The sequence below is a fragment of the Brachypodium distachyon genome, chromosome 3, assembly GCF_000005505.3.
Source record: "Brachypodium distachyon strain Bd21 chromosome 3, Brachypodium_distachyon_v3.0, whole genome shotgun sequence".
NCBI classification, from domain to species: domain Eukaryota; kingdom Viridiplantae; phylum Streptophyta; class Magnoliopsida; order Poales; family Poaceae; genus Brachypodium; species Brachypodium distachyon.
This window is the reverse complement of record NC_016133.3, coordinates 47,828,139-47,842,018: the sequence shown is the minus strand read 5'-3', so window position 1 is coordinate 47,842,018 and position 13,880 is coordinate 47,828,139. Positions and strand designations below refer to the sequence as shown.

The 13,880-nt window shown below is 43.9% G+C and overlaps 1 protein-coding gene and 1 long non-coding RNA gene across 2 annotated transcripts; one reads left to right on the top strand and one right to left on the bottom strand.

Annotated features, from left to right (window-relative positions):
• Positions 1 to 1,952: 1,952 nt before the first annotated feature.
• Positions 1,953 to 3,974, top strand: LOC100832974. Its single transcript, XM_024462125.1, has one exon. The coding sequence runs from the start codon at positions 2,083 to 2,085 to the stop codon at positions 3,784 to 3,786; it is 1,704 nt and encodes a 567-aa protein (XP_024317893.1). The 5' UTR covers positions 1,953 to 2,082; the 3' UTR covers positions 3,787 to 3,974.
• Positions 3,975 to 4,859: 885 nt separating this feature from the next.
• On the bottom strand, positions 4,860 to 8,076 carry LOC112271851. The gene is made up of 3 exons (XR_002965349.1): positions 7,874 to 8,076; positions 5,153 to 7,678; positions 4,860 to 5,053 (listed from the first exon to the last, which is right to left on the bottom strand). It is a non-coding gene; the product is annotated as an uncharacterized LOC112271851 (long non-coding RNA).
• Between the last annotated feature and the right edge of the window lie 5,804 nt (positions 8,077 to 13,880).

The window sequence follows — 13,880 nt, the reverse complement described above, 5'->3', positions numbered from 1 at the left end:
AGTACTACTTGTCTCTGCAACCTGTTTTGCACAAGTTAATTTTGCAGCCTGTGTTTTGCTTCAGATCGATCTAATTTTTCTCCCTTCTTGTTTGTTTTGTTAATCTGGGTGATCGTATCTTTTGCCGTTTTGCTGTCTACTGTAATCTTGAGCACACGGACTTTTGAGTTGTTATGTGAGTACGTGTTTCTAGTGTTGCTTTTGATAGATCCCAGATTCTTAAATCAGTCAGGTTTATGTAACCGATCGACCGTCAAACTTAGCCAAGAGCCCAACACCAAACGGCGTATTGTTCATTTTTGATGAATTCATGGTAGCGTGATACATGCATGAATGTGATCGGAGTAGCTTTGATTCGATCAATCGGATGCGTATTTGTGCCTGCAACTTCTTCTTTTCATTGGGATTTGGGATCATGCATGCAAACGGCCGGAATTCGAGCATTAGGCATTGTAGGTTTTAGTGCTGCAAAGGCGACCAATCTGCTTAATTCAATGGTACTCCTTCCATCCCATAATACGAGGCACGCACGCAATTTTAAATTTTTAATTTGATTAATTAAATATATACATTTCTTAACAAAAAGCACACCATTAGATTCCTTATCGAAAGATCTTTCTAATAATATAATTTTTTAATTTTTTAATTTCTATTTAGTTAGTTAAATTAACGATCGACGAATACGTGCGTGCCTCATATTATGAGACGGAGGAAGTAGTACTCCAGCTTGCTGTGCGTGGATGGATATCAAGTCAACCGAGTAAATGCAGAATTACAATTGGCTAGGATCCGATTACTTGCTCTTTAATTCACTTACGGTCAGCTTATGTCACACTGTTTTATATGCCCTTAGGATATATTTCCTCCGTCACATATTAAGTGACTCAAATTTGTTCAAGTATGGATGTATCTATAGCTAAAAAACATCTAAATACATGTAATATTTCGTCACTTAATATGAGACGGAGGGAGTATGCAGAAGAAAACAAATCTAAAAAATACACTATATTCAAAATTGGGACATTCCAGAATTTTCAAAAACTTGACTTTCCTTTTCACTTCTACTGACTTTTATCGTGAGCTTTTTTACATGGTGTCGAGATGATGTGGCAAACAAGTTGCATCAAGTACAATACAGTAGTTGAATGGCAGTATCTTTTACCACTCTATGAACATGTTTTTATATGGACATAGAATAAGCTATCATGTAGCCGTATAAATAATAAACATAAGAAATAAACGTAGATTTAAAAAATACAATTTCGGCAACCACATGAGTATTACAATTCTTCTCAAGAAAAATAAAATAGAAATGAACCTCGGGCCATGCCAACATGGTCAAATAAAGTTGTAGATCTACCTTAGAATCTCAACATTACAGACTCAAGCTAACCCCAATATGACACCTCTAATTTACATAGATTTAAAGATGAAATAATACGTTGTCAAGTTAAAACTTGATGCAAAAGAACGATGAGTGTGAGGTTGGGAGCACATTTACTAGGTAGCACATAGCAGACAGGACACACACGATAGATGTTCGGGCATCTGGGTGCTCGTAGTTTTCAATAGCAGACACCACTTAATTAGCCGACACTATGACACATATGTCTCGGATTGGCCGTCCATTGGCTTGGTGAGAGTTCAGAAGTAAGCTGCATGTGGCGGATAGGCTCAATGTCACTAGTATGAGAAGTTTGGCTGCATTTTTTTTCTTTCGATAAAGGTCGAAAGGATCTTTATTGATTCTTAACGTCGCAATAATATGATTCAAATATGTCAATGGTCATGTCGCAAACGTCCGATTTTTAACATAAATACTTAAATCTGAATGAACATCTCGAAGTTAATATCTGGTGTCGTTCTCCTCTTCCCCCTCCCTCCATCATTTGCTTCGAACCTTAAAGCATGATGAAAAAGCTCCGGTGGCTGACCAATCAACTAACCTCTAAAATCGACTCGGACGAGTCTTCGCTGCAAGAGAAGGAGAAAAAGTTGCTCACGTGTCACGAGTCACCCTCTCCTCGGCCACAGGATCTCTTTCCTGCACCTCTTCTTATCCTGGCTCGCACCACCACCGTCATGCCGCTCCTTGCGCCGCCGCTCTCCTCCTGCCACCTCCGCCCGCCCTTCCTCTCATTCCCCTCATCCACCGGTCGGCCCCTCCGCCGCGGCGACCTCGTCATCCGCATGGGCGGCGGGCCCCGCACGTTCCCGGGCGGCGTCTCCAAGTGGCAGTGGAAGCGCATGCAGGCCAGGAAGGCCAAGCAGCTCCTCAAGGCCCGCCTCGCCCGCGAGCGCCAGCTCTACGAGATGCGCAAGCGCGCTGAGCTCCGCGAAGCCGTCTTCCACCTCGAGCGCCCCTGGGACCCCGACTCGGCCTCCACCACCGCGCTAGCGCCCAACCTCCTCTCCGTCGCCGCCGATGACCAGCTCAAGGGGCTCGCCGACCGCTTCCACCGTCCCGGCGGCGTCGACCTCTGGAACGACCGAGACGGGCCCCAGGTCTTCGCATCACCGGACACCGGCAGGACCTCCGCGCGGTTCTTCCCCAAGGACGCCGTCCACAGCGTCCAACCATATGCGCGTCTTGGTGCTGGAGTGGACGGCGGGCAGGGTGTTCGTCAGAATGCCCCCGTGGAGGATGTTCGTGATGACTGTGAGCCTACTGTGGAATTAATGGAAAGGGATGGAATGTGGGAGCCGGTCATTGCTTTGGATGGTAGAGCCTCTAGCGAACGTAGTTGGATTAATGGTGATGCTATTTCAGACTCAGACTCAGAAGATGTTGATTTTGGTCACGAGCAACAAGAAGCAATAGTTAGACGGGATGGAAGGAGGAGAGGCATAGTAAGACGTGATGTTTCAAATTCTATGACTGATGGTAGTGGGAGGGGTAGGGATTGGAGAGCTCAAGGTTCATTTTCAGACTCAGAAGGCACAAGAAAAGGTCGTCTTGATCAAAGATGGCCAGACGACAGTAGTGACAGTAGAAGGAAGCGTCCTGCTGGAAAATGGAAGTCCTCGGCTACCACCAAGGGTAGTAATTCTGTTGAGAAGGACCGAATGGTTGACTGTTCTTTCTCTGATTCTGAGGTGAACCGCGGTGGTTTTGAGCCAAGATGGAGAGCAAGGAGCAGAGAGGGCACAATGAACGCTGAGGTGAAGTGGAAGCTCTCGTACGATAGCCATGGCAACGTGACTAGAAAGGTTCGCATCGGTGGTGAATTTGATCCAAATTCAGACCACGGAAGGTGTGAAAATTTGGAACCAAAATGGAAAGGCCCAAATAGCTTTAATCGAGGTGAGAACCAAAGGGGTCGACCAGCACTGAAATATAGGCCTAACGCCGCCAACAATGGGGAGAGGTCAGGTGGATACACGAGAGGCAACAATGGTGATGTCAGAGATCGATTTGGTAACGGCTTTGCCTCGGACTTGGAAGAGCCAACATGGAACCCAAGAATAAAGAACAAAGCAAGGAACAACAGTGGACACAGAGAGTACAACCATGACATGAATGGGAGATTCAGGGAGGGTGGCAGTGGGGCGGATGGCATGAACGGGAGGTTCAGGAGAGGTGGCAGTGGGGCGGCAAGACGGATGAACAACGATAGAGAAGATGGCAGCAAGCATGGAAGCAGGCAGAGAATCGACATGAACGGTGGACGGCCGTTCATGGGAGATGGATACTCCCTACGACCAACATCGGAATTGCACAGCTCGATGGACAAGAATGGAGGACAGCAGTTGAGGGAATACCGATTCTCGCGACGGTCAACATGAACATCCATATTCAGATGAAATGTAATGTCACAATAAACACTTTAACTGTGATAAGCTAATGCGATCCGTGTTGGTGCTAACTTCTGTATGACCAAATCTCTGTTCAAAAGTAATCTAATTGTACATCAAGCTTTTACTTTGTACACGTTGTAACATTATTATCTTATTTTCATGGAAAATTTTCTTCACTGTTGGTGTAGTGTTTCGCAGAATGTTGAAAGAAGTAACACAGATTCCAGGCTATAAGTAAACCGAGGGCCACAATCAACAGTAGTTGAATTCGGACCTGCACTACATGCAACCAACATAACATGAATGTGTGGTTGCACAATGTGTCGAAAGAAATAGCTCTATTTTTTTTAATAGCAGTCTCTGATTTTCCTTCGATGGCTACATTGGGTCAATAATAAGAAGTTGGGTGTATTTAATAGCATGTGCACTGCAGGTCTGCAGCCCTTTGGAAGTACAGAAATGCTACAATTTTTAACCATGATGTTTGGCTGAAGATCACAGAGGTGTGGAGTTAGTCTTATGACTTATCAGGGAGTGGAAAATCCTGTTCAAAAGGACCTGCCCAGGAGCTACTGGAAAAATGGTCCGAACATTTCACTGGCCTGCTGCGGAATCCTTTGAGGCTTACCTGAGCGCTGGGGATGACAAACCAGAGAGCTGGCAGTACCTGGTGGAAGATGAAGAAGCACCTCATGTTTTGATGAACACTGGCTGGTCCTCCATGGGGCGATCAGCCACCTGAAAAGAAACAGAAGATGGCGGTGCCATCCTTATGGCTGTTCTAATTACTTCAGTTGTAGTTTTACGTATCTAGCATTCACCCGGAACTGTAATACGTACTTAGTTTTTGAACTTGCGCTGTCGTTTGAAACAGAGGATGCTGTTGGTTTGGTTTCATTTGAATAGACCGAGGCAGAGTGTGTATCCATCTAAGAAAACTAACACAACATTCAATTTAATCTGTAGGAGTTAAGATCGCTTTTGAAATCACACATGCTGATAAAAGATTGAGGAATTCCATCTTATAAGAACAATGTCATTTCCAATTTCCAAATGCCAAGTATAGGAACATATTATCAAATTTAAAGTACATGGTTCCAGGAACACTAGTTGGACCGGTAGCATGTCTTCCTGGTTGCAAATTACAAGGTAGCCCTGCCAGACCTTACGAGCTCAAACTGGAGAAGAATAGCACCGGTCCTGAGGTTTCGAAGGCCCCGGGGCGATCTTCATGAATGGGCCCAGCGACTTTATACTGTGGTAAAAAAAATCAATTCCATATATCAGTTGCAAAATCAATGCAGTATAACATTGATGAATTTTCATAGGAAAAAAAGAAAGGTGACAGACTAACCTTCAACAATCATTTGAAATGACTACATGCATTTCTTGACGCAAAGTCATCGATGACAGTGTCAAGATTAATATCATCCAATACATTCTTCTCAATACAACACATTGCCAAACCATTCAGTCGTTCCTGTAACATAGGTGACCTCAAATAATTTTTCAGTAACTTCAGTTTTGAAAAGCTTCTTTCAGCTGATGCCATGGTCACCGGTACAGTTAAGAGAATTCTAGAAGCAATAGAGACATTTGGATCACAATGTGCCGCTCTAACAAACTCGAATATCTCATCCGCTGACATGATTGTACTTGGCAGTACCACTTGCAACACTTTTAGTTCAGACAAAAATCATCCAAGTCAACATCTGCCGAGTTATCATGAGAAAAAGTTTTTTGCAAATTTAGTGCAACATCTTCTTAGATCATCATCTTCCAAGGACTTCAATTTCTCAGAGTTAAACAAGAAGCCAAATATGCTCCCAAATGACTTCCGTTCCTCAAATCTTTTGGTGAGGGAAGCAATTGCAACATCTATCATCACCAGAAAATATTTAATTCTGAATGATTCCTCCTCAACTGCCTGTGCTTCTAAATTTTGATCATTTTCTTCATTGTCATTATTTTCATCGAAGTGTCTTGTTCCTGTAACACGTCGCTTCACAGGAAATGCAAGCTCTATATCCATGTCAGATGCAATAGATTTTGCAATAATCAAACTAGATGTAAAGCCATCATTTCTGTACTCCCTAAAAAATGAGATGGCACCTTCGATTTGCTTAAGGGTAACATCGATGCACACAATTTTAGACTGCAGCTTCTTACTCACCAAGTTTATAGTAAATAGAACATCATGCCAAATGACCATACCGACTAAAAATTCAAAATTCTGAAGTGCAGCAACCAAAGATTTTGCATCACTCTTAATTTTGGGGTCATCATTAGAAGTTGTCTGTAGTTCCAATAAAGCTTTTCTTAACTGAGGCGCTTGATATCTAATAGCTTCAACACTCTTTATCCGACTCTCCCAACGAGTGTTGCACAAAGATTTAACAGTCATGTTTGGAACATTATCAAGCAATACCTCGCCACCTCTTAGTAGAGCTTGAAAACAAGATGTAAATCCGTTGCACAACTCCAAAGAAAGTAATTGCCTTGCTACAAGATTTTGCCATATCACAGAGTAAGATTCAGGCTAAGACAAGCACAAGGCATGTACAGTGCTCTTGGATTTATTTCTTGCAATCTGTTCTGGACCCCTTTGTCTTTTCTCTTCATATTGGAACCATTATCATATCCTTGACCTCTAACATCATTCACATTCAAACCAAGGGATTTAACTGCACATATTAACTCATCATAAAGTCCTCCTGATGTATCATCCACCTTTAAGAACTCCAGAAAAAACTCTTCTATTTTTGTAGCGGTACTTGACATGTTTACACACCTTAGAATTAGAGTCATTTATTCCTCGTGGCTCACGTCAGGGTTACAGTCTAGGATTACGGAGAAATACTTGGCATCCTTAACTATCCTTAAGATAGTATCTTTAACACTCTGAGCAAGAAGGGAAATCAACTCATTTTGTATCTTATGGCCAAGATAATGATAGTGAATTTCACTATTTTGAATGCGCCTAAGATGATCTTGCATTACAGGATCAAATTCTGCGATCATTTCAATTGTTGCCAAAAAGTTCCCATTGTTATCTAGATACAGTTTCTCATTTGATCCTCGAAAAGTCAAACCATGCTTGGCAAGAAATTTCACGGCAGAAATAATTCTAATTAAAACTTATCTCCATCGCTCTTTCTTCTTTGCAATTTCTTGCTACAAATCTTTATCAATTGTTTCATTTTTACTTAACCTCAGTCTTGCCTCTTTCCAAGTATTCACGTTAGTGATATTCTCCAGGCTGTTCTCATGTAATTTGAGCTTCTCACTAAGATGCTTCCAATCCCTTAGTCCCTCGGATGCCAATAAACTTTTGCTACTTCCAGACTTGAACAATTTGCAGCAAAAACAGTAAACTTTATTCACGTGTTTAGAGTACACCAACCACTTTCGATCACTGACCTCCCCATTACTTAGCTTTCTTGAGTAGTAAGCATACGAAAATGTCTGCCAATATCATCCTTTTCAAACACAAGATTACACTCCCTTGTAGGCCCTTTTTCAATTAGAATATCTCTTGATTTATTGTCAAAATTATCCCAAGTTCTAGGGTCATAAATATCAAAACGAGAAGATTCTTGTTCATCTGGATCTATGTTTCCAGGATGTTCATGGTCACTAAAATTTTCAGAATTCTCAATGGCAACATTTTCCTGAACTGTGTTCTCACTCTCATCAGGTTGTTGCTCTTCAACACAAGGGACACCTGATTGCACAGTATTGACATTCCTCGAAACAAATCTATGCAAAGCCCCTCTCTGAGATTCAATTAGCTGATCTACTCGTTTCCTCTTTTTTCTTTTCTCACAGCCAGATAAGTGCTTCTTAGACAACATGCTTACAAGAAAAGGACAGAGAACACCTGAATTTTTTACGGCCGGAGTAAATCAGTTAAGCAATCAGCAATCTTCTCCAAGACGGCAACGGAAAAACTCTAAACAACAACTGAAATTGCAAGTATGCAAGTGCAAGTGTTGCACAAAAGAGAAAACAGATGAATCCTCGGTTGCTAGATTGATCCAGAAAATACAAGTTTATTGGTGACTGTTTGTTTTACCTCTCTGGCACTCTTGCGCCTGCCTGTGACTTCATGAATCGCGAATCGATTTGATTGGACTTTAAGTTCGAACTGCAATCTTGCGCCCAGCCGTGCTTGCGCCTGCCGCCTGCGAGCAAAGGAGCAGTCGGGGTATCTGGAAGTTGGAACGACAGGCAGGAGCCAAGAGAGGTCGAGGGAAGGTTACGGGCCAGGAGACAGCAGCGGTCGAAGGAATCGGCCACGCGCTGCCGCTGCTGGGCGTGCGGCATTTTAGGCGATTTTTGCACATTGTCACGTGATTAATTGTTCACACCTATTTAGTAAAAACTCATAATTTTGCACATGCATGCATGTTACTTTTATCAAGTTATTCTCACTAAGTGAAGAATGTACAATTTATTATATGTTTTTAATTTTCAATACTTTTTATGTTAACTAAAAATTTCCGCAACAACGTGCGGGACATCATCTAGTTATATATATAGGCCGGTGTCCTTAGGGGGTCTGGTTGTGCAATCCTATGAATCTCTCCTTCAGGTGCACTCGTGCATCTCGCGCATCAGAGCGGGCTGATTTTCAGCGTCTTTTCGATCACTGACCTCCCAAATATGGTTTGTGAGTTTGTAGACTCCTGAAATGTAACTGTCGGTTGTGTTTCAGCTCTCTGAATTTTTTCTGTAATCTTGCTCAGTTTGATGTAACTAAGGTCGTTTTCAATTTTTTACTGAAGATAGTATGCTACATCTGTAGCATTTTGTAGCTTTGGTCCTTGTTAGCTCTTTAGCTCCGGCTGGTATGCTACTTGTGTAGCATTTGCAGGCTCTTCCTGCACTTTGTAACTCTCCTGAACTCCTCTCTTCTTGCGTAATAAATTTTCGGCCAATGGCCCTTCTAGCTTGTAGACTCCCAAATCAGAGTTTAGAATGTGCCTGTACATTGTTTGGTGAATATTGATTTTCAGAAACAAGTGACTGCAAGTTGTTGTGAATGGAAATTTCAGATGGAAACAAATTCTTATTGGCTTGTTCTTATCGGCAATTGAGGTGTTCCTGGTCTGATGTGGCTAGTCTGATGTATTTCTTGTAAAGTTTGCACATGATGCATGCTAGCAGCAGTTAGCAGCCCAAAGAATCAATGTATAAAATAACCTGGAGTATTGTCGTTCCATGGAAAGTACTGAATCAGTGCATAGTATCTGTGTGATACAAATAAGATAAGTCTGACAAGATTATGTGAACGTGCTAAAACCTGATCTTTGCACTTTATGTGAACCTGCTAAAACCTGATATCAGTGTAATACAAATAAGATAATCAATTGGGCAAAACACAAATTCTCATCCATTACATAAATGCAGATATTCGGTAAACTAATATAATGTTGTTATTGACACAAATAGCAGGCTGCAGCTATCATGATGCTCCATTAAGATACTATGGTTTTCGGAATTCCATCTGTTTCGACCCCAAACGGGTCCTCTCTCGTCTCTTCCCGAAACCTCCTGAACTCTCGTTCCGCTTTCTCTCCCTTCGCAGGCAGCCCTCCCCTCCGCTTTCTCTCCCTTCACGGGGAGGGAGGCCCGACGCTCCTCTAGTTTATGTATATTACCTTTTTTTTCCTTCGTTGCCTTAGGGGCTTTTGTCGCCATGACGCATCTCCGGTGCTGCTCTTCTCGTGGCTGCCATGGCTGTCGGCTTGAGGTGGCTCGCCGTCCTTCTCCCGTCGCCGTGGAAGCCCTTGCTGGTGGTACCGAAGCCCTTTCCCCTCTTGTTCCCCACAATAAACTCCGCCACTCAGATCTGGATCTGAGTAAACTCCACCGTGGCTGCTCATCAGAGCTTCTCCCGATGTGGTGGCCGCAGATGGAGCTGTCCTGCGCGGGTTCCCCTCCCCTCTTCTCCTTATCAATCTTTGGCGGCGAGGTGCTGCTGGTTTTGGATAGGGAGTTTGTGGTCGGAGATTGGCGCTGTCAATTTTGGTGGAATATTTGGGCGAACCTTCATGGTGAAGTTGTTCTCCTACGGTGTTCTATTGTCAGCTCTGCTAATCTCTGGCTGCGTTTGTTTCAATCACGCATCTTTGCAAGCATTACCTTCATGCAGTGCTATCAATGAAGCATGGAGAAGATTCACCAGTCGCATTGCTGGCTTTGTTCGAGTTGTGCACCAAAGGCAGATGAGTGAGCTTTTGCTGGTGCACCTCAGGTTTGACAAAGCCTGTAGTCCAAGATGGGGTTCGATGATGCTCATTCGAGATCTGAAAGGGAAACCTTGCCCCTGTATGGGTTTTGATGAATGATGACAACATGTTGAGGAACTAATGAGTTACACGGAGTGTTTCAGGTTTTAGTTCCTTAGAAGAGTTGGTTTAACCAGCATCGATGACCTCTAAAAATTGAAGTACAGGTACTGGCTTGAAGTACGAAGAACTCAGTGAAGAACGGTGAAGAACATGAAGCGTAGCATTCTTCATAAGTCTTTTCGTAGCTTTTTCCTTCACTTGAGTATAGGAACGCCATACTATTAAGGGGGGTTTGAAGTGTGGAGCTGGTTTAGGTGAAACCTATTCTTCATGTTCAGCTTAGGCGAAAACCATTATCTGTGTGGGTGTTTTTCGTCGGAGTGAAGAATGAAGCATTTCAGGCTTCACAGAAACTTCCAGGTGAAGTCTTCACTCTGATTTCAAATGTGTTTGAAAATCTGTCACTTTCGTTCTTGACCACCTAATCCAACCGTTGTGAGACAAAGTGATAAAGTGTGAGCTGGAGTCTCAGGGATCACTTTATCCAACGGGTCACAACGGCTAGATCAGCCGTGGCCAAGGCTATATAAGACGACCCACCCTGAAGGAGTTTGGTGGTGATCCCCAGTGAGTTGTTTTGAAGAACACCTGATAAAATCCTTAGAGCTGAACTGAGCGTGAAGAATGGGATCCCCTCTTTAGCCGAGCACTTGAAGCTTGTTACTCTTGGTGATTAGCATCACCTAGATGGCTAGCAGTCAGTGTTGAAGAGCAATCGAAGATTGTGATTTGCCATCAACCAGTCTGTGAAGGTCCGGAGATCACCTCAAGATCTACCACGAGTAACTGGGCGAGACTTCGGTCTTAGCTCGGGAGGATTGGGCGGACTTGTGTGACTCAGCCCCCTCAACGGAGACGTATGATTGTGCCAACAATCTGAACTTTGGAAAACAAATCCTTGTGGCTTCAGTCCTGGTGATTTCGTTCCTCAACTTTTACTCTCTGTTGAAGTATAACTGATTCATTGTGTTATGTCTTCATTGCTGCTGCTATAAACTTGTTCATCTTTCTTCTTTCCGCTGCAACTCTAAAATTACTAAGTGTAATCCCTGTTGTTGAAGTACTGCGACTGTCTTCAGTCTTCATTTTTGAAGAAAGAATTAAAACTGGTCACATTTCACCCCCCCTCTGTGACATTCTCGATCTTTCAATATCTACAACCCTATCATCTACCTTAAGTGCAAAAGCCAGATCGATCGCCGAGAGAGCCACCGGAGAGGCATCTGAAGGGGCGCGTAGAGATAAACAAAAACTTTTGCTACGCGAACTCCCAAGATCTAGCCGAGGTAGAAGGCCACGAGGATTACCACTAGACGCGCAGTTGCGGATTATCGATGTGGCGTCTTGATGCAGTGCAGTCCCTCGATCCGATCCAGCCGATCCAATCCCGCGATCGTCGAAGTGCTGAACGTACAGCACCTCTGCCGGTATCCACACGTGCGAGGAGGAGCTCCGGCGGCGGACTGTTAGGTCCGGTGCGACGGTTGAACTGAATCGGGCTAGGGTTCTCAACGCATGAGAGTGGAAAAACCGTGCCCCTTAGGCATCCCACGCCCCTGCTTATATATCGAGTGGAAGTGGGCTCCAAGCCTTGTGGCCCATCCACCCTGCGAGTCCAACTCGCATTGTCAGCCCAATTCCAGTTCGGGTCCAACCCGACCAAATATTTGCTCCCGCTCTTAAGTGTGTGACCCCGCAGGCTCATGGCGACTTGGACACGATTGGAGTCCGACTCACAATCGATCAATCGGTAGCGGCTCCTAGCAGAACGTGCCGACTCCCAAGTACCATCGAGTCATGACGACGTACCTTCCAATGTGACATACGTCTTAGTCCCTTTTGCCTCACGATATACCTTGTCGAACTATAGGCGATTAATCGTCATCCCTTTAATAGTTCAACTCTCTTCTCGATCCGTGATATACGATTCATCCGACTAACTCTTAGTCGATCGACCCGGTTAACAGTTAACCAAGTCGCGCATGGCCATGCTTCCCAAATCATATCACTCGAGAGGGCCCAGAGAATATCTCTCCAGTCGGAGGGGCAAAATCCCATCTTGGTTATCCACATCACACAGCTTGATTCTCAGTCAACCCGAACTCTGCCTTTATAACTGCCCTGTTACGGAACAACGTTTGACAGAACCTAAGTTGGTGATCCACAACTCGGATTGTGCGATAACCTCAGGTCTAAGGATTACATTGATTGAGACATGCAAATGACGACCTACTCGTTGCATCTCAATATGGGTCAGTCCGACTCGCTAAACTCTTTACCCGAGTCCGTGTAAGCTGGAATGACATCACCATGCCCATGACAAGTGGAACCGAGTCATCAGCCAACTTTCACATTAGTTTAGGTTATGTGTCCAGCACAACCTCAATGACTAAGGACAATTTAGTATGAACAACATGAATACATAGTTCCACAATCAAATCACATATTCAATGATACATATCAGATGTTCAAACAAGGACAACTTAATAATATTTATGAATACATTGGGAATTACATCATACATGATTGCCTCTAGGGCATATTCCCAACAGCATCAACTGGCGAGCACGTTTGAGGCCCTCGAAGGTATCAGTTGCTGCTTCGTACTGTCTCAATCCTTAATATTCCCTTGGAGGACGCAATTGTACTGTCTCAATCCTTAGGTACGGGCTTGCACTCCTTTCCACAAACTTACCTTGGTCTGCCGCTTTCGCCGTACAAATCACCTGCCTCCGTCTTTTAGCCAATCATTGCGAAGTGTGACAAATATCTTGCTGGTTGGAAGGCATCGCTGCTATCAAAAGGGGGGAGAATGATCTTAGTTTCATCTGTCCTAGACTCCCTTCCAACTTATTTCATGTCCTCCTTCAAAATTCCTAAATCAATTATAATTAAACTGGACAAATCAAGAAGGTCATTTTTTTTGGGCTGCTAAAGATTCTTGTTCCGGGGCTCAATGTTTGATTGCTTGGGATAATGTCTGTCTACCTAAGCTTGCGGGTGGTTTAGGGGTAAAAAATCTTTCATTGCAGAATGCTAGCTTGCTCTTGAAATTTGCATTTCGTTTCCTCCATTTCGATAACCTTCCTTGGAAAAATTGGATATTAGCTCACTGGCCTCATCCCTTCAAAGCCACACCACCCAGCTCCCACCTTGCTAAGCTTATTTTATAGCATATCGATGTATTAAGATCGATTACTTCTTGCAAGGTTAGATCAGGAGCATCCACCTTTTTCTGGCTTGATTGCTGGATTTTACCACATACACTTGCATCAGTTTTCCCTATTCTTTTGTCCCACCATACTTTAGTTTCAGAAATTTTGGACGAGTGACTTGAGCTTGGCTTGCGGAATCGTCTAACTCTCGTTGCTGAGGCAGAACTCGATCTTTTGCTTCTTGTGTCGCAGCACGTTGCTCTTGATGATGCTCCCGATGTCAGGACTCTAAAGGACGGGTCTCTGCTGTCCACAAGGGGCGCCTACCTTGCCCTTTCCGCTGCTCCAAAGGACCCTAACGCTGATCACATTTGGCAAGCTTTCGTCCCTAACAAAGTCAAGGTCTTCGCTTGGCTCCTCTTCAGGGATCGACTTAACACGCGTCAAAATTTGCATCACAAATTCGACACTCAATCGGCGGCCCGTGCGAGCTGTGGTCATGATTCAGAAGATCGGGATCACCTGTTTCTCTCGTGCCCTCTTGCGCTCCAGGTCTGGGATAAGCTGGGTA